The sequence below is a fragment of the Maniola jurtina genome, chromosome 9, assembly GCF_905333055.1.
Source record: "Maniola jurtina chromosome 9, ilManJurt1.1, whole genome shotgun sequence".
Lineage (NCBI taxonomy): Eukaryota > Metazoa > Arthropoda > Insecta > Lepidoptera > Nymphalidae > Maniola > Maniola jurtina.
The window spans coordinates 240,761-264,243 of record NC_060037.1 but is presented as its reverse complement, the minus strand read 5'-3'; the positions used below and the strand labels follow the sequence as shown (position 1 = coordinate 264,243).

General features: G+C 38.0%; 1 protein-coding gene across 3 annotated transcripts; it reads left to right on the top strand.

Annotated features, from left to right (window-relative positions):
* Positions 1–889: 889 nt before the first annotated feature.
* Positions 890–18,280, top strand: LOC123868577 (alanine aminotransferase 1). Of its 3 annotated transcripts, none has more exons than XM_045911150.1 (11): positions 890–1,068; positions 1,311–1,587; positions 11,677–11,766; positions 12,116–12,210; positions 12,488–12,678; positions 13,464–13,666; positions 14,106–14,234; positions 14,484–14,690; positions 15,110–15,253; positions 15,548–15,662; positions 16,471–18,280. In XM_045911150.1, the coding sequence occupies exons 2-11, from the start codon at positions 1,351–1,353 to the stop codon at positions 16,617–16,619; spliced, it is 1,560 nt and encodes a 519-aa protein (XP_045767106.1). In that variant the 5' UTR covers positions 890–1,068; positions 1,311–1,350; the 3' UTR covers positions 16,620–18,280. The 3 variants fall into 3 exon arrangements, with proteins under 3 accessions (XP_045767106.1, XP_045767104.1, XP_045767105.1); XM_045911148.1 differs by having other exon boundaries at positions 890–1,219; XM_045911149.1 differs by having other exon boundaries at positions 890–1,219; positions 1,295–1,587.
* The last annotated feature ends 5,203 nt before the right edge of the window (positions 18,281–23,483 follow it).

Genomic DNA, 23,483 nt, shown 5'->3' with positions numbered 1-23,483 from the left:
ACTTCGAAGCAAAGACTAATGTACATACTAGAGTCTGTCTGACGCTTCTAATGAAAGCTGAGAGTAATTTCTAGCCTTTTTAGAAACTTAGAAACACTACAAAAATATTACTTGTTTTAAAATTAAAAAAATATTTATTTAATTTAATATTGATGTAATCCAATTTAAAATCACGTGTTTTCGGCAATTTGAATTTTTATAGCACACTATATGCACAACACAACGCAGCACAGTTTTATTATGCAGTCAGCATAGGTAAATATTAAAAAAAAATATAAAGTATCAAATACGTTTATTCCTAGGATATAATATGTACACGGGGATAAATGGCCCAAAATCTTCAAATTTGGCGTAAAGTAATACTCGTGTGCTAGAGATAGATCTGTGTAATTACCGGTATTTTTACCAGTAATAATAGTGGTAGGAAAGTATCTAGATAACGTTTATGGATGTAACTATGGGTATCGTTATTTTTAACGTTATTTAACATAACGGTACTTTGGTGACGCTACTAAAAATATACCGATAATTCCGGGTAATTCGGTCCCTGGTCCCTGTATAGCAGAAAAATGGCTCTTAGCACTATCTCATCACATCAATACTGTATTCTATAGTCTAGACATGTTCACACACAAAATTTCGATATTTATCGATATTTTGTGTCTCACTCACGGTACCTACATCACGAATTCTCTGTCATTGTCAATAGATAGAAATAGATAATGTACCATGAACCATGAACCTATTATACTATCTCTATGTAATGAACAATCTAATAAACGTAGTGTTTACATGTATAGGTACTCTTTGAGATAATAGCATGATAATAGTTAGTCAGATAACCTTATTGGAGAGGTCATCTTTTATCATTATTGGACCGATAAATTCATTGAAGTCATTTTTCAATCATTTTCCCTGACAGTCGCACCACGCAGTCGAATAACAACAGACAGACAGCAGCTGTGAAATCCTAGTATAATAGTGATGGTGTGAAAGGCAAATGCAACTCCACAGATTAGTGCAAGTTGCAATATCTGTTAAAAACTACGTAAAAAACTCGGAACATAGGTAAAAAAAACTTGGTGACAACAACTGGTATCTTGTCGTCTCGCTCGCACCTCCGCACTTCCGCGTCTTCGGAGTTCGGGTCCGCTCCGTCGCGCAACTGCAATATTGACATTTGACATTTGACTGTGTTACATAAATCGGAATGTGAAAGGTAGAATAAATTAAAATAAAACTGAATTTTACTAATAAGTTAGTTGAGTAAAATAATAAGTGCAGTTTTTTTTAGTTTTGTGTGTTTTTAGAACACTGAATGGTGGTGGTATTGTAAACTGATTAGAGAAAATGTCATCATTGAAAATGATGATAAGCCGCGCCGCCGCCAGTCGACTTGCAACCGGCGCGGGGAAGCCAGTGGATTCTGTGGAGTTAGTGCTGTCTCGGAACATTTTCACCAGCGTAAGAACCATGTCGAAGGCACTCACGGTGGACAACATCAACCCGAACATTGTAAGACTGGAATATGCGGTCCGCGGGCCCCTGGTCATCAGGGCGACGGAGATAATGAAGGAGCTGGAAAAGGTTAATCAAAAAACTTGTTGCGAATTATTTCATCAGTGAAAGTAAAATTAAAGTTAAAACAATCGTTCGCACGCCGGTTACGTTAATAATAGGATGTGTAAGTAACTAACACTACAAGGTCATGGACAAACGTAAATTTTAGTCAATGGATGTTTGGAACTTAAGTACTCCTACCTGGGTAACCACTTCTTCCCTAACATATTTTGAAAGATAAACATTAAAAGACTTGATAAAAATAGCATAATGGGCCTGCTAAGTATTTCCAGTAGATATTTACTTTTGTAATAAAATAAGGACTGTTTTAAAAATATGAATTGGGTGATCTATCCTTAATAATAATGAAAGTATTTTGAATATCAGGCAGGTAAACAGCCCTATATCATGTGCATTCCACTTTACAGGATTCTTTACTGTATCAGATCCTGGCATGTTCCTAGAACTTAGCTATGGTTTGCTTTGAAGGTTACAAATATTTACACAAAGTTACTGAATAATATACTGCCCATAGCTGGTTCTCTTAATAGTTAACTTGTAACATTAGACGCTAAAAGAGATAGAGTTGTTGGAGATGGTTGAATTTTGCAAAAATGCTTCACAATAATGTTAACAGCGCCATCTATCGAAATTTTGATGCCCATTAAAAATTGATATAATTTCATTCCTTTATAATACTTATCTGACTATAGTATTTGTTGTTCAAGTACATGATATAACTAAAATTATACACAAGTTTCAGTTTCTAATATGTGGCCGTTTTTCACATACAACATTGAATTCAATCTCCACTTTAAAACCCCCCATTTTGTATGAGAGCTCCCCTGAACTAAAGATTTTTGTATTTTTAATGCAATATCTGACTGAAGGCCATCAGTTTATATATTGTTATGTTTAGATTTGAAGTAATTATGTTCAATAATACAGAAGTTATCAGGCTCTGACAGACGGACAGATGGACAAGTGCAATTTCACTCAAGCTTCGCTCGGTCAATTATATACTGCATCTTATGCCATATATTGATGAATAACTCTCTTTTTAGCAAAATTCAAAAAGGTGGAGGTACTTAATTCCACCAGTTTTACTCTTAGCTAGCCCTTTATAGCAATCTCATCTGATGTTTATTGCAGGATGCCCCTATTACATCCATCTCCCAAATTGATTCCCGGTGAATATTAGCATGGTCAGTCTTCTGCCAGACTCAATAAAATGTGCTAAACCAAAACTAATAATTAATTACCTACATAGATTTCATTTAGTAACTTTATTTGTTTTGCCTGTGACTTTGTACGACTGCAATACATACATTTTGTAATGTTATAGCCTTTGGGATAAAGTAGCTATATGTCAGTATATGGAATTACAGTGTAAGAAAAATTTGAGAGATTACATTTTATGCCTAAACTTACATAGTTAACCTTTTTATAGTATTAGAGTAGATTTGCATTTGACTGTACAATATTAATGTACAGCAAATTACCACATACATCATTTCCTTTTGCAATTAAACACTTGGTTAATCATAGCGTTACATAGTTACTGCAGACATAACAATATGTTAACTACCTATTATTGTGCTAATATGACTGTTCATACTTAATACCAAGTATCCGACATAACCAGTTTAGTTACACGTAACTGTTAAGGAGCGTATTATGAATGTTTTAGTATTTAACCATAGTTAGTAGTTATGAATTACGATATTATGTCTGTTTGTCAGAATTTTAACTAATGTCCTGGCCGATGGAAATGAACTGGCTGATGGACTTAAATAATTTATAATATTATTACTTTATTTAAGTAAATAAATGCAAAAGTAAATAAAATTTAGTTCCATTTACTTAAACAGATGTTGTCAATATGATGAATGTAGGTATTATTGTTAACAGTGCTCTTATCTTATCTTATATCTATACTAATAAATAAAATTGGAGTGTCTGTCTGTAATTTCGAAATAACTACCTCATATTAAGCTCATATGGTTATTTGAACGATACCAACACTGAATCACACGTTTTTAAAATTTTTGTCTGTCTGTCTGTCTGTCTGTCTGTCTGTCTGTCTGTCTGTCTGTCTGTCTGTCTGTCTGTCTGTTTGAAAAGGCTAATCTTTGGAACGGCTGAACCGATTTTGACGGGATTTTCACAGACAAGTAGAGGATTGACCAGGGCGTAAAATAGGCTACTTTTTTAACCGACTTTCGAAAAGGGAGTTGTGTTTTTCTACCTATGTACACCGAAATCTCCGAGATTTCTGAACCGATTTGCGTAATTTTTTTTTTAATCGATAGAGGAACTTTGTGACTACTTTTCCACGGGATTTCAGACCCTAAATCCACGCGGGCGAAGCTGCGGGCATCAGCTAGTATTATACTATATTTTATTGAGTATAATAAGCAATATACATATTATGTGCAGATTATTGTCAGATATAACGAAAGAGGTGTGATAGCACTTTATTTTTAGATTAGATAAAAAAAAGAAGATAATTACTTAAAGAAAATGGTTGCTAGGTTCTTGGTGCCCAGTTCTATATGAGGCTATTGAGCTGTACCAATGAAGCTTGGAAATTCATACTTCCATACAAATATTGTAAATGCAGAAGTGTGTCTGTCTTCTGTCTGTTTGCTAGCTTTTCACAGCCCATCCGTTTAAACCATTGTGACTTATTTAACTAGAGAGATCCCGGGGATGGACATAGGATACTTTTGGACCCAGAAAATCAAAGAATCCTCACAGAATTTTTAAAAACTGATTTCTAAGGGTGAAGTTGTAGGCATCATCCTTATAGTATAGGGATACTATGCACCCTGAATCAGATCTAGACTAGACACTTTTCATCTAGTTATAGATATTTCTTTGATTGAGTTTTAAATATTTCTTTGGTAAACTTAAACAGCTTAAGAACACCATAAACTGTTTGTAAGCATGGTGTCTTAGCAAGGCTTGGTGAAAAGACAACATAAGGTCTATGGCCAATATGTAGCATACATGTGCAAGATCACAGGGATCAGTTAGTAGACTTTAAGGTATCATTAATTATTACCTAATATATGAATGTCGTGAATAATAGGTCTCACATTTACTAGGTCTAGATATAATACAGTAAACTCGTTACCTTGCAGCTGTTTGAAAACATAATGTTAGTTCCAATAATAGCAGCCTATTAGAAATAGCTTTGCTCAAATGACTTTAAAACTACAAATACTGTATTATTATGTACTAGCTGATGCCCGCAGCTTCGCCCGCGTGGATTGGTCAGATCCCCTGCAGCATCAGGATTGAGGAGTTGGACTCCAAATTTTTTATGAAACAATGTCGCAAAGTTCCTCTATCGATTAAAAAAGAAATGACGCAAATCGGTTCAGAAATCTCGGAGATTTCGGTGTACATAGATAGAAAAACACAACTCCCTTTTTAAAAGTCGGTTAAAAAAGTAGCCTATTTTACGCCCTGGTCAATCCTCTACTTGCCTGTGAAAGTCCCGTCAAAATCGGTTCAGCCGTTCCAAAGATTAGCCTTTTCAAACAGACAGACAGACAGACAGATAGACAGACAGACAGACAGACAGACAGACAAAAATTTTAAAAACGTGTGATTCAGTTATGGTATCGTTCAAATAACCATATGAGCTTAATATGAGGTAGTTATTTCGAAATTACAGACAGACACTCCAATTTTATTTATTAGTATAGATTGCTGCTTTGGCGAGTGTGATTAATTTTGCATGAACGCCAGTGTTTCCCAAGTTGTACCTAATTAACTTCTGGACCTTCTGGTACCTTGTATTCTTCATTCTCAGCCTCTTTGGTTCACTGTGGGTGACCAATTCCTGGGTTCGATTTCTAAGTCTGGACAAAAATGGGTATCAGGGTTTTCTGACAAGACATTCCCAGTATTAGGCCGAAGTTAGGAAGTTAGCGGTGTTTGACCACCATATGCATGCTGCCTCGAAGAGCATGTAAAGCCGTCGCGGTTCTTCGCCTGATTTCTCTCCGATCGTGTAGGATTGCCGCCCCAAGGGGTGTGAGAGAGGGAATAGGGAGTGTTTCTGTTGTGCACATTTCTCTGTTTCTCCGTAGATTGGCCGCGCCGTGGCCGAAATTTCGTTGGAAGTGTATATGTACCTATTGTGTTAAATTGTAACATTTTGGGTTTTAAAAAGTAACTGCCTAGATTTTTAGCTCTTCTCAGTAGAACTGCTTACCGAACCGGCGTTAATGTCTTGCTATTTCATAAGTAGCACAGTTTGTCTTACTTGGAATAAATACATTTATGACACTGATAAGTTGATAACGTAGGTGCTCGAATTATTATCATCCGAGTTTGCTGGGCCATAAACGCACGTCGCACAATTATTACGCACAGTCGGTATTGAAATAGAAATATTTTTTATAAGAAATGCTTTTGAATCGTCACTGAATCTACCACATGGACTACTAGATGATGCCCGCGACTTCATCCACGTGAATATTTTGTTTTAGGGTTCCGTAATCCGTACCTCAAGGGTGCCAACTACCCTATTGCCCTACTATAATATATGCCCTCCGCTTCCGTCCGCCTGTCTGTCTATCTGTCAGCGGGCTGTATCTCATGAACCGAAATAGATAGACTTTAAATTTTCATAGAATAACTATTGATATGCTAAACCAACAAATAATAAAATTTTCAAAATGGCCGCCATGAAAAAATTTTTTTTGAAAGTACGGAGCCCTTCGCGTGCGAATCCGACTCGAACTTTTAAAAACCGTTTTTTAAAAAATCCAGGGGATTCCATTTGCTTTTCCGGGATAAAAATTAACCTATGTCCATTCCCGGGATTCACGACAAATCGGCTATATGGATGGGCAGTGAAAAGCTAGCCGACAGACAGACATACTTTCGCATCTATAATATTACTATGGATACAGTAGGTAGATAATAGACATGTCCCCATTGAAGATGGTATTTTTAACGCGTTGTCATCGCGTTTATTTTACGTATCGATGAAAATCCTCAAGGTCGGTCGAGTTGGCGAAATTTTCCAAAGGTCAATGATGTAATTGGCAAACTCTCATTTTGCTTTTCCTCTACAATGTTGCAATCAATCATTTGCTTACATCGTTCAGATGTCAGGCTCAATTGTCGCTGTCTCGACAGCCAGGAGCCAAAAGATTCATAGGGTTCCGTATCTCCAGCGAAAAAAAACACAAATTAAGTGCTGTAAGACCAACCCCACCTGCCAAATTTCATGATTCTAGGTCCACGGGAAGTACCGTATAGGTTTTCTTGACAGACGGACAGACAGACACACATACAACAAAGTGATCCTATAAGGGTTCCGTTTTTCCTTTTGAGGTAGTACGGAACCCTAAAAAACGAACGAATGATCGTAGATACGATGTTTACACAAACTTATCATTAGTTTGCACTGCATAAATCTGAACTACACCAGAAAAATGTTGGAAACTGAAGAAATGAGTAGTCAGATAAGGAAAAACAAGATTAAATTGAATTTGAATATAATAGCATGTTTACTACCTCTACACCTACTGATAACATCAAGTCATATACTGATAACAGCTCTCAGATGATCTCAACTCTTTCCACTAATTTACTTCTAGGTACTGTGATGCCCGCGACTTCGTCCGCATGGATACGTATTGTTCATACTACGATAAATCCAATAAATCGTTAAAATGGGTCAAGTGCGAGTCGGATTCACACACGAAGGGTTCCTTACCATCGTACAAGAAATAACACTTTTGAATTTTGTTTGTGATGTAACCCCAATGTAATGCATCAAATACACGTTTTCGGGTTTTCTCCTTTGCTTGTGCTATAAGACCCACTGACCTGCCTTTAATGATTCTAGGTCCCAAGGAATAGTATATTTCATTACAAGTGCGGAAAGGCTGTCATTGCAAAGAGTTCCGACAAATGTCTACCCGAGCCGAGGCGTAGCTGAAGGCGAGGGTTGACAGTCGGAACGAGTTGCAATGACGGTTCCGCACGTGTACTGAACGACTATTTTTAATACAGTTGCGAAAAATGAAGCAATTTAATAAAATAATAAAAACACAATAAACTCAACTAACTTAATTTAATTTAAAACAACTTTATTGTTAATAGATATAAAAAACTAGGGTCGAAATTACTCATTTTAGGCAACCAACAACTAAATTTCTGAAAAATCGCGCCAACCGTAGAATATAAGCAGAGTTTTTTTTTTCTTCACCTATTCTGGTAGGCAAAGGGAACTATGGCCATACAGCCAAGTCTTCAGTAGAAGTTTTTTATTGATATGAAATGAAAATGAAATTTAATGAGATGAAATGAAATGAAACCTAACCTAACTCATTCAATCAAATCATTAAATCTGATATTGAAACAAATTAGTAGCTTCTTATTAGAAATACGTATTTGCATGAATCATAAAAACTTCTATGAATTTTTTTAGTAAAAACTTCATGGTTGGTTTTTCTTTTTAATATTTTGACAGTTGGGAAAGAAAAAGCACGAGTGCGGGAAAGGTAAAGAAAAAGTACGAGTATGTAATAGCCCACATCCCGAACGCTATACGTCCCTGCAATACGCCACTTTTTGAGCAACTGTATTAAAAGTACCTTTTAGGTTTTGATTCCCTTGACGGGTCTTGACAGACACGACAGACTGACAACGAAGTGACTCTATAAGTTTTCCGTTTTCTTTGGAGATAGGGAACTCTAAAAATTACCTAGGGTGCTTCTACCAAATAGAATGAATAGCGTTTTCGTGCGAGGTGAAGTTGCAAATAATATTTTTTTTAAAATGTCACAAATGCTGCCCAATTCCTATAAAGTTACTGAGCTTTAACATTGAATGTCCTCAGTTAAATATGCGAACCAGTAGATTATGGCACTAAAATAAGCGATTCCTCAATAAAAAATATCCTTGAATTGAGTAAGAAGTGTCAGTGGAACTAATCTATGTTAATTAGTAATTTATTTATGTGACGCGACGTCAAACGTAACTCTAACTAATTACAAGCAGATACAGTTACATAATATAATCGGATATCACATTTTACGTAGACTTTAGAGTTTAGACTAAGATTACAGAAAAGATGACTCTTCATTGTCCTAACATCTGGAAAAATAATCTGTGTGTGTGTGTGTTATCAAACTTAATATTATAAAGGAAAAAGTTTGTATGTGTGTGTGTATGTTTGTTACTCCTTCACGCAAAAACTACTGGACGGATTGGGCTGAAATTTAGAATGGAGATAGATTATACCCTGGATTAGCACATAGGCTACTTTTTATCCCGGAAAATTAAAGAGTTCCCAAGGGATTTCAAAAAACCTACATCCACGCGAACGAAGTCGCGGGCATCAGCTAGTGATTTATATGAGCAATCTATGTATGTATGTGTGGTTGTATTTAGATTCTGTGTGTTTCACCGTAGCGCCTAAATTACTGGGTCGATTTTGATGAATGTGGTGTCGGTTGATTCGTTGTAAAGGTCCGGGTGACATAGGCTTTATTTTATACGATAAAAATTGACCTAACAGATGATACATCAAAAAAATGGGGGTCTCCAAAAAAATTTTTTTTGCTATTGTATCTCTGAGCTCATAACTCTAGTGCAGGGGTTCCCAACCTTTTTTTGTCTACTGCCCACTTTAAGAATAAATTATTTTTTAACGCCCCCCTTTTTAAACATACTTAAAAACCGCTAAGTACTTATAACTGATTATTGACACGCAAATTTATAGTATTCGGACAGAGTCTCTTTTATTGAAAATAAAACAAACATAATCAATTCTTATATAAAAACTAATGTGAAGATTGAATCTGATGCTGTTCAATAAGTTTGTTGATATCAGGTTCCAATTTACTCAAAAACAGCCGCAAGTCGCCACGTTCGGTAACACGCAAACGATTTCTCTTTTTAGTAAGCAGCGTTGCCACAGCACTAAATCCACGTTCACACAAATATGACGATGGGAATGCTATCAAAAATCGTTGAACAATTGACCACTATCCAGGGTACAATTGCGGGATCGGTTTTTGTAGCCAAAATTCTTGATATCCATTTTTGAACTTGATTTTTATTTCTTCGTTTGTTGTCAATTCTATAAGTTCTTCTTCCGGCTGAGGCTCAGTCGGTGTCTAAGAGTCTTCCTAGCTAGGTAGATGAAATTATAAATCGACCCCAAAGCCCTACACAATGCCCCCTTTTTTTTCTGGGTCTCTTACCGCCCCCCTTTAGGCCTGCAGCGCCCACAAGGGGGCGTTATCGCCCACGTTGGGAAAGACTGCTCTAGTGCAATGTTAAAATACACCGAGCTACAGCTACACTAAAAACAATTTAACTACATCTATCGCTATCTACCGGCAGTTCGCGGGTAGTAGTCGGGTTTTAGTGCTGTTTAACTTTATCTTGTTATCGTCACAGATTAACAATGTTATCTAAATTATAATATCCCTGTAGGTATAAGACTTTTGATATGAATTGTATAGAAACTGCCGGCCGTCACGGCAATCGAGTCGCACGATATCGATTACTGCCTAGTGCGGCTAGTGTATCCTTGCTCTCGTAGGAATATTTCATACTAGCTGATGCCCGCGACTTCGTCCGCGTAGACTACACAAGTTTCAAACCTTTGTTTTAGGGATTGAATTTTCAAAAATCTTTTCTTAGTGGATGTCTACGTCCACTAAGCCAATTATGCGCCAAGCACTTAAGCGGTCCGCACAGAACACCTTGTTGAAACCAAAGGAGTATGGGTTCGATAAAAACTGTCATACCCCTTCCAGGTTAGCCCGCTTCCATCTTAGACACCATCATCACTTACCACTAGGAGAGATTGCAGGGGGGTGTTATAATTTTTTAATTTACACTTGTTCTGACGCATAAAATAACCATATTATCAGTCAATGAATGTCTTCATCACTAGCCATGATAGCTCGATTAGCGATGAATTGAGAAAATTCACATCAATTGCTCAATTGCCGCTGTGTTGTGATAACAGTCGTCACGTACCTTCGGACTTGGAACGAACTTGCCCGATAGCAGTAATTGTACTGTAGCTGATATTGATTGATGGTGATCAATCGATGATACAATACTTAAGTACAACGTGTCTTATGTAACCAATGATATTATTCATACTAATGCTGAATAATATCATTGGTTTACCTGCTAGTCTTTCACGGCAGAAAACCCTAGGTAATTTTTAGGGTTCCGTGAGAACCTGAACCGTTCATGAAGATCCAGAGAAAAAGAAACCCTTATAGGATCACTTTATTGCCATTCTGTCGTGCTGCCAGTCAAGGGAATTAAATTTGGATCCCAGTGAAGGAGGTAGGTTACTTTTGGTTCCAACGGCATTTTTGAAAACCTAAATCCGTCCGTTGTTCTGTCGCGGCGTGATTGAAGGACAAACCGATAAAATTTCACACTCATTATAATAAAGGCGTCTAGGTTGTGATGTTACCGCATTGACTGATCCAATATCGGAAGACTTAGGGGCGCTAAGAATATAATGTAACTAAAAATTGCTTTATAGCTGTAAATAAAATGTGTATTGACCTAAAGAAAGAGAAGGGCAGAGGGATAGACAGAGGTGAATGTTTTATACACATTTGACGTGCCCCAATGCCGCAAAGGGTGGGTTATTGCCACCCTACCAGCAAGTAGCTACCCCATTGGGTGGTTTATTCAAGGTCATTGTAATAAAGGATTCGCTAAACCTCACAACATGAGGTTTATCTTTTTAGGGTTCCGTACCCAAAGAATTACTAACCCTCCGCTGTGCGTCCGTCCGTCTGTCTGTAAGTGGGCTTTATCTCATGATTATGGACCGTAATAGGTAAATTTGAATTTTTCCCAAAATGTGTCTATTGCCGCTATAACAATTACTAATAATAAAAATTTCAAAATGGCCGGCTTAAAAATAAAGAAGTGTTAGGTACGATGGCACGGAACCCTTCGTGTGCGAGTTCGAGTCGCACTTAGCCGATTTTTTAATACGAATGTATGAGCTTTCCCTATGTGGAGTTCAATATGTTTGATCGTGCGTAGGAACAAATAACGATCGTGGTCTAACATCGAATATTGTTGCATTTACAGGGAGCACAGAAGCCTTTCAAGAAGGTGATCAGGGCGAACATCGGAGATGCGCACGCCATGGGACAACGTCCCATCACATTTATTAGACAGGTGAGAAAAGTTAATTGGAAGTAAGGCTATTCGTCTTGTTCAGTCTGGCATTTAACCAGGATATTCTTCACTCGTATTTGGCAGGTTAGTAAAGTATAGTGCCCGGAAAACAACGGCGAATCCCAGAAGCGAAAGTCGACTGATCAACCAATCGCGTGCACCCAATATTCGCCAGCCAATAGTGTCAATACTCAAGTTATTTGCCGGGTACTGTACCCGGCAGTAAGAAGAGAATAAGAGAGGGCAGGTTTTAAGAGCTTTAGAAAGAGATGACTGGTGCCATCTGAATCAGTACCATTATGAAGGTCTAAATAGGTCTGATGAGGATACAATTTTGTGTTTTCGACAGGTTCTGGCGTGTGTGTCTCTGCCCGAGCTGATCGACAAGGGCGATTTCCCCGCCGACGTCAAACAACGAGCCAAAGAAATCCTTGACGCTTGTGGGTAAGTATCATCATACCATCACCATCATTATTATCATGATTATTATAGGGCGCAAGAAATAGCAAGTTTACTGTATCTATCCTTCAAAGGAGAGAACTTGCTATTTCTTGCTAATTTATATTCATCAGATCAACCAATTGCCGGCTCACTGTCTGTCTGTCCGTCCGTCCGTCCGTCGTGTCTGTCAAGAAGACCTATAGGGTACTTCCCGTTGACATAGAATCATGAAATGCCCAGTATCTTAGACAGTACTAAGTACACGCTTTCCATCCGACAGGGGTGGTTCAGTGGGCTCGTACTCGGCGTCGCACGGCATCGAGCTGATCCGTCGCAACGTGGCGGAGTACATCCAGCGCAGGGACGGGCATCCCTCCGACTGGAACAACGTGTGCCTCTCCGCGGGAGCCTCCTCCGCCATCAAGAGCGTGCTGCAGCTCTTCTGCAACAATCTGGGCGGCAAGACATCGGGTGAGTGTGTCGACCATACGTCTTTACAAATTGGCGCAGTTTCTTAGCTGATGCCCGCGACTTCGTTCGCGTGGATTTAGGTTTTTATAAATCCCGTGGGAACTCTTTCATTTTCCGGAATAAAAAGTTGCCTATGTCAATTTCCGAGATACAAGCTGCCTCTAGCAAACTTGATTTTCCGGGATTTAAAGTAGCCTATATCCATCCCCGGGATGTAAGCTAACTTTGTGCCAAACGTAAAAATCGGTTGATTGTTGGGCCGTGAAAAGCTAGCAGACAGAAACACTTTCGCTTTCATAATCTATACTAATAAATAAAATTGGAGTGTCTGTCTGTAATTTCGAAATAACTACCTCATATTAAGCTCATATGGTTATTTGAACGATACCAACACTGAATCACACGTTTTTAAAATTTTGTCTGTCTGTCTGTCTGTTTAAAAAGGCTAATCTTTGGAACGGCTAAACCGATTTTGACGGGATTTTTACAGACAAGTAGAGGATTGACCAGGGTGTAACATAGGCTACTTTTTTAACCGACTTTCAAAAAGGGAGTTGTGTTTTTCTACCTATGTACACCGAAATCTCCGAGATTTCTGAACCGATTTGCGTCGTTTCTTTTTTAATCGATAGAGGAACTTTGCGACATTGTTTTATAAAAAATTTGGATTCCAACTCCTCAATCCTGATGCTGCAGGGGATTTGACCAATCCACGCGGGCTAAGCTGCGGGCATCAGCTAGTATTTAGTAATGGATTACTATTAATTCAAATTCCCATTTGGCAGGAGTGATGGTGCCCATCCCCCAGTACCCGCTGTACTCGGCTTCGCTGGCGGAGTACGGGCTGCAGTTAGTGAGCTACTACCTGGACGAGGCCACCAACTGGGGCTTGAGTGTGGACGAGCTGGAGCGTGCCAGGAGCGAGGCGCAGAAGAACGCCAACGTCCGCGCGCTCGTCGTCATCAACCCTGGCAACCCCACTGGACAGGTAACTAGTCTCTTCAGTCAGTTAGCCCAAATCTAGCTATAGACTCCAATATAGGGAGCTGTTTGCCCTCATTCACCTTCCTTCTTTTACAACCGCACCGCACGCCACCGCAAGCAATTTCACCCTCACCACCTGGGTGCCTGGTACACATCGACCGCCCGTTGTGCCACATCCTTCTTTCCACGCACAGGCAAACTGTGGAATCAATTCCCATCGGCGGTGTTCCCACTAGATTACAACATGGGGGTTATTCAAGTGGCGGACCAACAAATTCCTGAAAGGCCGGCAACGCATCGGCGCGGCGGTACCTCTAGCGTGCAAATGTTCATGGGCGCGGTAATCACTTAACACCAGGTGACCCGCCTGCTCGTTTGCTCGCTATTTTTATAAAAAAAGACGAGTCATGGTATGTTTAGATTAACTTTGTAAATGTCTTCAGGTGCTGACTCGTGACAACATCGAATCCATCATCAAGTTCGCGCACAAACACAAACTGTTCATTTTCGCGGATGAAGTGTACCAGGACAACGTCTACGCTAAGGGCAGCAAGTTCTACTCCTTCAAAAAGGTTAGAACTCTACTATCCCATGTTATTATCTTTATAATAAAAAAATGATTTACCAACTAATGGTTCTAATTTGAAAAAATGAAATGAAAAGGATTGAAAATAGTGTCATGCTTTTCTCAGTAAAATGACAGTATTATTTACAGACATATCAATTTAGTTTTGTGTAAAATCAAATTGCCATCCATTATCACTAATAACGTTGTATGTACAACCGAACCACCATTGTAACAAACGAAAAAACGATTCCAGGTCATGACAGAGATGGGTTCACCCTACAACCAGACAGAACTGGCGTCGTTCATGTCCGTGAGCAAAGGGTACATGGGCGAGTGTGGGTTGAGGGGAGGCTGGATGGAGCTGATGAATATGGAGCCAGGAGTGCAGGCCAACTTGTACAAGTGTATATCCGCGATGCTGTGCCCCACTGTGCTGGGACAGACCGCCGTTGACTGTGTCGTGAGTATTTGGATTATACTTTCCACTATTTACAGGATTGTTCCAAAAAAAACAAGCCTTATTCTCTCACGCGAATAGTTTCGTATCATTGTACAAGAAATAACACTGTATTTTTGGATTTTTCCCTTTACTTGTGCTGTAAGATATTGCTACCTACCAAATTTCATAAATGTAAGTCAACAGGAAGTACCCTATAGGTTTTGATCCCCCCGAGTAAACAGACAGACAGACAACGATTTGAAAACGGTGGATTTGTGGTTACATCCACGCAACCCTTAGTGTGCGAGCCCATCTCGCACTTTACCGATTTTTATGCAAAATCATGGTTTTTGTAAATGTATTCAATACATTTAAGTGGCATAGCCTGGTAAACTCTTTTAATTCAAAGTGCAAAATAATATTTCGTTTTTCAATTCCAGGCTAAACCCCCGAAGGAAGGTGAACCATCGTATCCCCTATGGCTCAAGGAAAAGACTGCAGTACTGGAGTCCCTCAACAAGCGAGCACAGATGATCGCCGACACCTTCAACCAGATGGAGGGTTTCCAGTGCAACATTGTGCAGGTCTGTGTCGTCCCTCTAACGAGCTAATCTCAAAAAGTATCATTTTAGTACTTAATTTAAGGTTGAAATGTATAGAGCGCACTTTGACTTTGCTTAGACTTAAGTTTCAGTTACAACGAGACTTATACCAGCGGTATAACGCTGTCTCGTTTTAACAGTGTGTTAAGTCTGAACAAAGCCAAGTGCGCTCTGTAGATCTCAGCCTAAGAGTAAACTGAACTTTCGACATGACAGTTAACACTTATGGCTTGTACTTTCTCGAAATGCATGCATTATACGTATATTATGTTTCAGGGTGCGATGTACGCGTTCCCGAAGATAGATCTGCCGCAGAAAGCTATCGATGCAGCTAAAAAGGCGGGACAGCAACCGGATGTGTTCTACGCGTCACGACTGTTGGAGGAGACTGGTAACTACTCTATGACGACAACAGCCTTGAAGTCTTGAAACATTAATAAAAATCGGTCAAGTGCGAGTTGGCCTCGCTCACGAAGGGTTCCGTATCATCTATACTAATATTATAAAGAGGAAACCTTTGTATTTTTGAATTTTTGTATTTTTGTATGTTTGTATTGAATAGGCTCAAAAACTACTGGACCGATTTCAAAATTTCTTTTACCATTACTTAGAGGGATTCTTCCGAATCCGTATAGGCTATATTTTATCCCGGAAAATAGATAGGATTTTTCGTGGTAGTGAAAATTGTGGAGTAAGGCGTCGAAAAAACTGCCGTACGTTAACGATTCTCGCGAACGCTGCCTAAATGGTTAGAGATGTATGGTTGACTTCTATAGAAAAGTTGTAGAACTCAATAATGCCTACAAAAAAGTCCGCGATAGTATAAACCAAACATTTATATTTTAGCCATTAAAACCACTTTTCCATAGAACACCCGTGCGAAGCTGGGGCGAGTCGCTAGTCGTACAATAAAGAGCACTTTTAAATTTTCATAGCGGTTTTGAATTTTTTATTATTTGTTCTTATAACAGCAATAGAAATACACATTCCGTGAAAATTTCAATTTTCTACGTGTTGTGGTTCACGAGACAGTCCGCTGACAGACGGACGGACAGCGGAGACTTAGTAATAGGGTCCTGTAGGAACCGTTCGGGTAACGAACCCTTAAAAGAAAAAGATGCGGATACTCTAAATTCAGTGTAAAAAAAAAACATAAGAATGGGCGCCATTAACAATATCATGGAACTCCTCCATTCCAGGCATCAGCATAGTCCCAGGCAGCGGCTTCGGGCAGTACCCGGGCACCTACCACTTCCGCACCACCATCCTGCCGCAGCCCGCGCTGCTGCAGGAGATGCTGGACAGCTTCAAGACCTTCCACTCCAAGTTCACCAAGGAGTTCTCGTAAACACCACGGGACGAGGTTCTAGCTAAATGTTACCAAGCGAACAACAACTAGGTTAATTTTTCACAACTGGACAGATTTTTCAATAGCCAAGTACAGTGTGCTTATACTTTATCCACGGAGAAAAGTTAGTATGGGACTTTCTCTGTTACTTAATTCCATTTTTTTTTTTAATTCTCATTTATCTCTAAATGAGAATAATAAAAATAAAAACTATTGCGACCATGTGGCTCCATACAAATGCAAAGCCAAAAAACCCAGTGGGCGCTAATCATTCATAAACCAATCGTGAAACTGTTTTCTGTAAACTAACTATATTATTAAGAACATTCGAAATTCAATTCGAAATTTCGTTTGTTATTGGTTGGTGACTCAAAATGGTTAACGCTCAATGAGTTTTTGTCTTTGTCGTTTGCAGGAGATTGCGTAAAAGAGAGCCCTATACTAACCTTTCTCCGTGGATAGAGTATAAGATTTCAAATTACACCAACATTGATAGAAGTCGAAACACTTTGGCGTAAAAGTGAAATAAACCTTAACTGCATTATTTGAAAGTTCAAGTTCGTCCATACGTCATGTACAGCTCACGTCGTGCTCTGAGATATGTTGCTAAAATAAAATCGGTGGTGCTGAATTTTGGAATTTAAATCAAGGATATTTAGGTCCATTTTACTCTATCGTTAATGTGTTTCGATCTAGGATTTATCAACGTTGGTTGAGATGAAAAATCTAGCACTTTTCTAAATTGCATCGGCAAAACTCGTTTGCGCAGAAAAGCGAATGCCGCGAATGTTCGAACATTTCTATTCAATTATTTTCCGAAGTTTATTTAATTATTATAAGTATAATTATTATTTTATTGTTATTAATATTATACTCTGGTTTCAAATCGTAAGATCTTGAATTTTGTGTAATATTTTAACTCTTAAGTTTGTATAATAAAAACGATTAATGATTTGTGGATGACATTATTGTTAAAACATAACTGTCTGAATATTTCTGGATTCTGATTTGTATATAAATGTATTGTATAATATTATTTTGTCTGTAATTATATCATTTAGTTGTTTATTAGTCTTCTTGTATAATTTACAAATAATACGAAGTCAACTAGTCTCAGGCAGTGCCATTTTATTTTGATTCGCACAAAACGAGTATTTTATGTTTTATTCTGGTGAAACAAACTCTGGTTATTATCTAAAAGTTATGTTACGTACAATATTATAATTTTAAGGTATATTTTGTTGAAATATGTTTAAATTAATTATTGTTTATGAATTTCTAGTGAATTTGTTTATTGTTGTGACGTAATGATGTGACTTCTGGGGGTAAAGATTGGTACCTAAGGGCCAAAAAATTCAGTACTGCCATCCCATTATTACGTCACTGATATTAGAAAAACAAAATGTGATATAACTAAAATTATCATTGGGTGCATTTAAGAATGCAAAATCTACTTATAATTAATTATCTTACATTTAATTTGATTGGATCACAATATCGTGATAATATAATATGTAAATAATTTATTGCCTACTATATATTATTATTATAGTTTGCTCATGCCCTGAGGTTGTTAGACATTCCCGAAACGATTTGTTGGAGAGATTATACAGACCCTAGACGCCGTTGAGTATTGTTGAAATAAATGATTTTAAAAAATGTGTTATTTTTTATTTTATTTCGCACCTGCTAAGCTTCTATTATCCATCAGTTCGTCTGTCTGTCAGCGAGCGGTATTACTCATGAACCGTAATAAGTGCCTACAGTGTTTAAATTTTCAGTTTGTATTTCTACTGCCGCTTTGATAACAAATAATAAAAATTAAAGTACATAATTTTGTATGATTATATGGAACTTGACGGGTATGGAACCCGAAGGTAACAATGGGACACTATTACTAAACTTCCGTTCTCCGTACGTCCGTCTGTCAGCGCGGTGCATCTCATGAACTGCAATGGCCAATAGGTAGATAGCTGAAATTTTTACAGAATGCGTATTTCTATTGCCGTTATAACAAAAAAAAAACAAAAGGCCGCCATAAAAATTAAGGTGTTTTTTATATAATAGTACGAAACCCTCAGTGTGTGAGTCCGAATCGCACTTGACCGATTTTTCATGTTTAGAACATACCCTAAATTATCTTTTTTTCATAATTTTAGTTTTACTATGGAACCCTAAAACCTCTATCAATTTGACTCTGTTTACCTAGTACGCAACGGGGTGGAGATGTGGAGATGCCGCGCACACTCGAACTGCCCCTGCTAATCCGGAGTGGGAGACGTGCGGGGCGTCCCCCCCACGCCTAATACCTCCATTGTCATCTCGATCTGTGGCGTACTATAATCTAATATTGACATAAACTGTTACACACGGACAAAGTTGCATAATACGATGTGACCGTATCGAATGTAGGGAAAATACCGTCGATAAGGAACCTTTGACTTTCGGCCTCGCGCGGCTCCTGCCCTTGGAGACATCTTCCCAACGCGACGAGGAAGACCCGGCACCCAACATGATAGCATACTAATTATTTATTGATATAATACCGATTGTATTATGTCCCGGTCACATTAACGGCCAACAACGCGATGTTCAACGGCGTTTCCCGTTAAACGTAGATGTAGCCACGGTTGTAGATCAACGTACAACGGCATTCACAATGCCGTTTGGCATCAGACGACTTTCCCCCAATTCAATTGACATTAAACGTTAACTGTTCAAGTGTGGCCCACTCAGTTTAACGCGATGATTTATAGGTATATCCGTGTTTGGAATGCAAGCTATCTGTAAAATCGGATGTGATCGTGAAAAACAGATAGACAAATACACATTCACATTAACAATATTAGTAGGGAGGTATCAACAATGAAAAAGATGACTTTTTTTAATCATTCAGATACAAGTGAGCCCTTGACTGCAATCCCACCTGGTGGTAAGTGATGATGCAGTCTAAGATGAAGCGGGCTAACCTAGAAGGGGAATGACTACGATTCTAAAAGGATCCTATTAGGTAAGTATATATTGTTCACGCTCAGAATAATTGTAGGTGGATATTTACCTAACTAGTACCTACCTACAGGCTACTTCTATCAATGAAACAAAGCGAATCGTGGTGTTGAAATCTATTTGCTCTATTTAATCTAGGTGCTAGGTTTGTATAGTATGAAATATTATTGTAAATTGAACAATTGAAAAGAGCAACCGCCGAGTTTCCTGCTGGTTCTTCTCGGTAGGAACGGCATTCCGAAGCACTTGTAAAAGTATAATTGAATAAAAATCTATTCTATTCTATTTTAGCTACTTGGAGTTTCTCAAAATTATTTTAGGTTCGGCCACCAGTTCTCCCGGTTCTTGTTTTGCCTCCAGGCGCCATCCTCTTGTCTAGTCAGTCCCAGAATCTTTCGGATCCTCACCGCCACTAATAATGCCCAGGATTACCAAAAGTTCTAGTAGATACCCTACCTGTCTTTACATATTAAAATGGCTGTGTTATCATTTTTGTTTCATTTTCTTTTTCCTTGTATTTTTGTAAGAACTGCGATTTCTGAGTAACTGTGCATTACAGATTCGTGATCTCTATTGTTATTACCTCTTTCACAGCCTCTATGACGCGCTCATTTTTTATGGCTAAATTACCTTAAAATCAGACAAGTCCGAGTTGAACTCGCGTGCACAGGTTCCGTACGGTGAAAAGTTTGTACGGTGAAAACATGTATTTTTAAGATCACAGATTGCTTTTAGCTTGTATTTTTTCTTTTGGCTGTGATAGGACAAACACGAGTGATCCTATTAAGGGTACTTCTCTGATTTGGCGCAAATCGGAGAAAATAAGAGAATTTTTTAAATTGTGAAAATTGCTGAACTAAACTAAAATATAGGTGAAATTAAAAAGAATGACCAAGTTATATCAAATTGCACCCATGAATTTCAGAGATATATGCATTTGAAATTTTCAGTTACTGAAGGTAATGATTTCTAGTGTGCTGGTAATGATTTTGGTGGAGAAGGCGTTGATGTTTATCTGATAGTAATGAAGCAATATTTCATTTTCAAAAAATAACGTGTTTCTTCATCTTATTAATCAAGTAAACAGAATTAATAACGGAAATATTGCAAACTTTAACAAAAATATTATTCCAGACATATCATCACCTATAAATTTTACTTGAAATGTATAAAATAATCATGCTGCGAGAGCATTTTATCACGAACACAAATGTTTGGTGATAGAACAGTATGAGCGAAAACATGATTATTTAATTTGCATAGAAATGGTAGACCTTCGAAGGGTGTCGTATATAAACATTTTAGTTGATGATAAAGTTAAACCAATTTTGGACCCTGAAGTCAAAAAGAATTTGTAAAACGATTTATAGAAAATTATATGTTCGCAGACACATGTCAAGGAATCATTGCAACATCTTGGGAATGTTAAGACATGCAATGAATACCGCACTATTAGCCTCATGAGTCATGTTCCAAAGATGTTTCTACTTATCAGCTCTTAAGGGATTAGAAATAAATGTGACAACTACTTCAATGAGAGTTTGGATTTATATTTGGTGTTGGAACCTGAGAAGCATTATTTGCTATAAACGTACTAGTCCAAAAATATAGAGACATGCAAACTGATGTATGAATTTCCTTCATTGATTATGAGAAAGCCTTTGACCGTGTACATCAAGTGGTACTTATTCGTCGTTTGCAGTATGTTGAACTCGTTGGCAAGGAAATAAAGATCATTAAGAACCCTTACTGGTGGCAGACTGGGACAGTAATAGTTGAAGTTGAGGAAACAGATGAAGTAGCGGTAGGGTATGACAAGGACACATCTTATCTCCGCTTCTGTTCAACTTATACTGAGACGCTATCATCTCAGAAGCATTGGAAAATAAGGAATGGGATGTCAAGGTAAACAAATAAATATAAATAATATTAGATACGCTGATGATACTGTTTTTTTGGCTTCTAGTTCCCAAGATCTTTTGAAAATAATAGATAGCGTTTATAAATGTAGCAGAAAGTCGGGTCTAAGCATGAATCTCTCAAAGACTAAGTTTATGTACAGTATCAAGAAAACCGCAACAAACCTCAATAAGAACTCTCACATGTACAACACTCGAAAGAGTTTCAATGCACAAATATCTTGGTAAATGGGTAAATGAAGAATGGGATCCAGATTCTGAAATAAAGACCTGAATTGAAATTGCCCGTGAATTATTCATGAAAATGAAAAAAGTACTGCGCAATAAGCAACTGCTACTGAAAATTACTGCGAGTAAGTTGGGTTCAAAAAATAAAAATGACAAAGATGCATCGGTAAAGATAGAGACCTAATTTTGGCGATCAAATGCAGAAAGGTCGGTTATCTGGGGCATGTTCTCAAACATGATCAGTATCAGTCGTACGCGTACTATCTTTAAGAGGTAATCTGCCATTAATAAAGAAAGGAGTATTAGTCCAATGGAAACGTACATCAGAAAGTATTTTTACTTTTGGTGAATTCCTGGCTTTCCTGGAAACTTCTTCCGTTTTATTTGTTTAACTGATAGAGTTTCTTGTAAAGGTTTTTTGTATAATCCCATCCTCGTCGCGACTGAAATATACTACAAGAAGTTAATAACCATGGTCATTTCGATACGCCATTTTATTCGAAAACACGTCAAACCGTCGAAACAAAAGCCTAATAATTATTGACATACACCATCGACAATGTATATTACACAAAGCTAGCCCTTGACGTCAATTGTAGAGGTTTTGACGAATAAATAACATCTTTTATAACTATAGGAGTAGTATGTTCACAAGGAGCACATTATTTTTCTGTGGATGATTTTATTCTAAATCCCTTGTTATCTTAAACAGTATTTTCTCAATCGGCTTACTTCTTTTTATTTTTTCTATATGTTTTTTTAATTTTCAAGTATTTTTTTTCTCTGTACTCTTTGTTGTCTTGCAGTCAACAAAGAGTTTTGATTTTCTATTCTTCTTTAGTCTCAAAATAATCCGTAGAGTTAAGTAAGGATGTCTTCCTCACCACTGTTATTTATCTTGCTTATCGACGAAGTTATGCGTCGTGTCACCAATAGTCCGAAAGGGATATCATGGAGCAGTAGGCAACTTGAAGACCTTGACTATGCGGATGACCTTGTTCTCATATCAGATTGACTCGAACACATTAAGTCCAAATCAAAATACCTACAAGACAAAGTTCCTTAACTAGTCTGCCGATTACCACAAAGAAAACAGTGAAGATGAGGATAAGTTCTACTGCTTCAGAACCATTTTATTTAGAAGACAAACCAATTAAACAGGTGGAGGAGTTCTATAACCTCGGTAGCATCATTTCTCCTAGCGGCGGTGCCGAGGCTGATGTCAATAACTGGATTATAAAAGCTAAAGCTCTCTCTGTTTGAATCGCTTGTAAATTCAGTCTTCTTATACAGGTGTGAAACGTGGAAACAACGATATCGCTAATCCACAGAATTCAGGTTTTCCACAATAAGAGTTTCAGTGTTATTCCCCGCATTTTCTGGTCTAACACGATCAGAAATGAGGACTTGTGGTACAAATGCCAGCAACTCCCAGTAAATAAGGAAATAGCTTTGAGGCGATTGTGATTGGATATTTTGCGAAGAGAGGAAGAAAACGTTGCTCAAGTGGCATTTATTGAAACCTGCCTACCTGGCAGTCAAATGAGACCTGGTCGAACAACAAACTCCTAGAGGACGCCCATTGAAGCAGACCTTAAAAGAGTGGAATTCTCGTGGAACCATGTCAAAGCAGCAACCAAACGTAGGGAGACCTAGAAAACAACTGCTGCAGCCCTAATATCCAAGAAGGAATGAAAGGACTCCATCATTC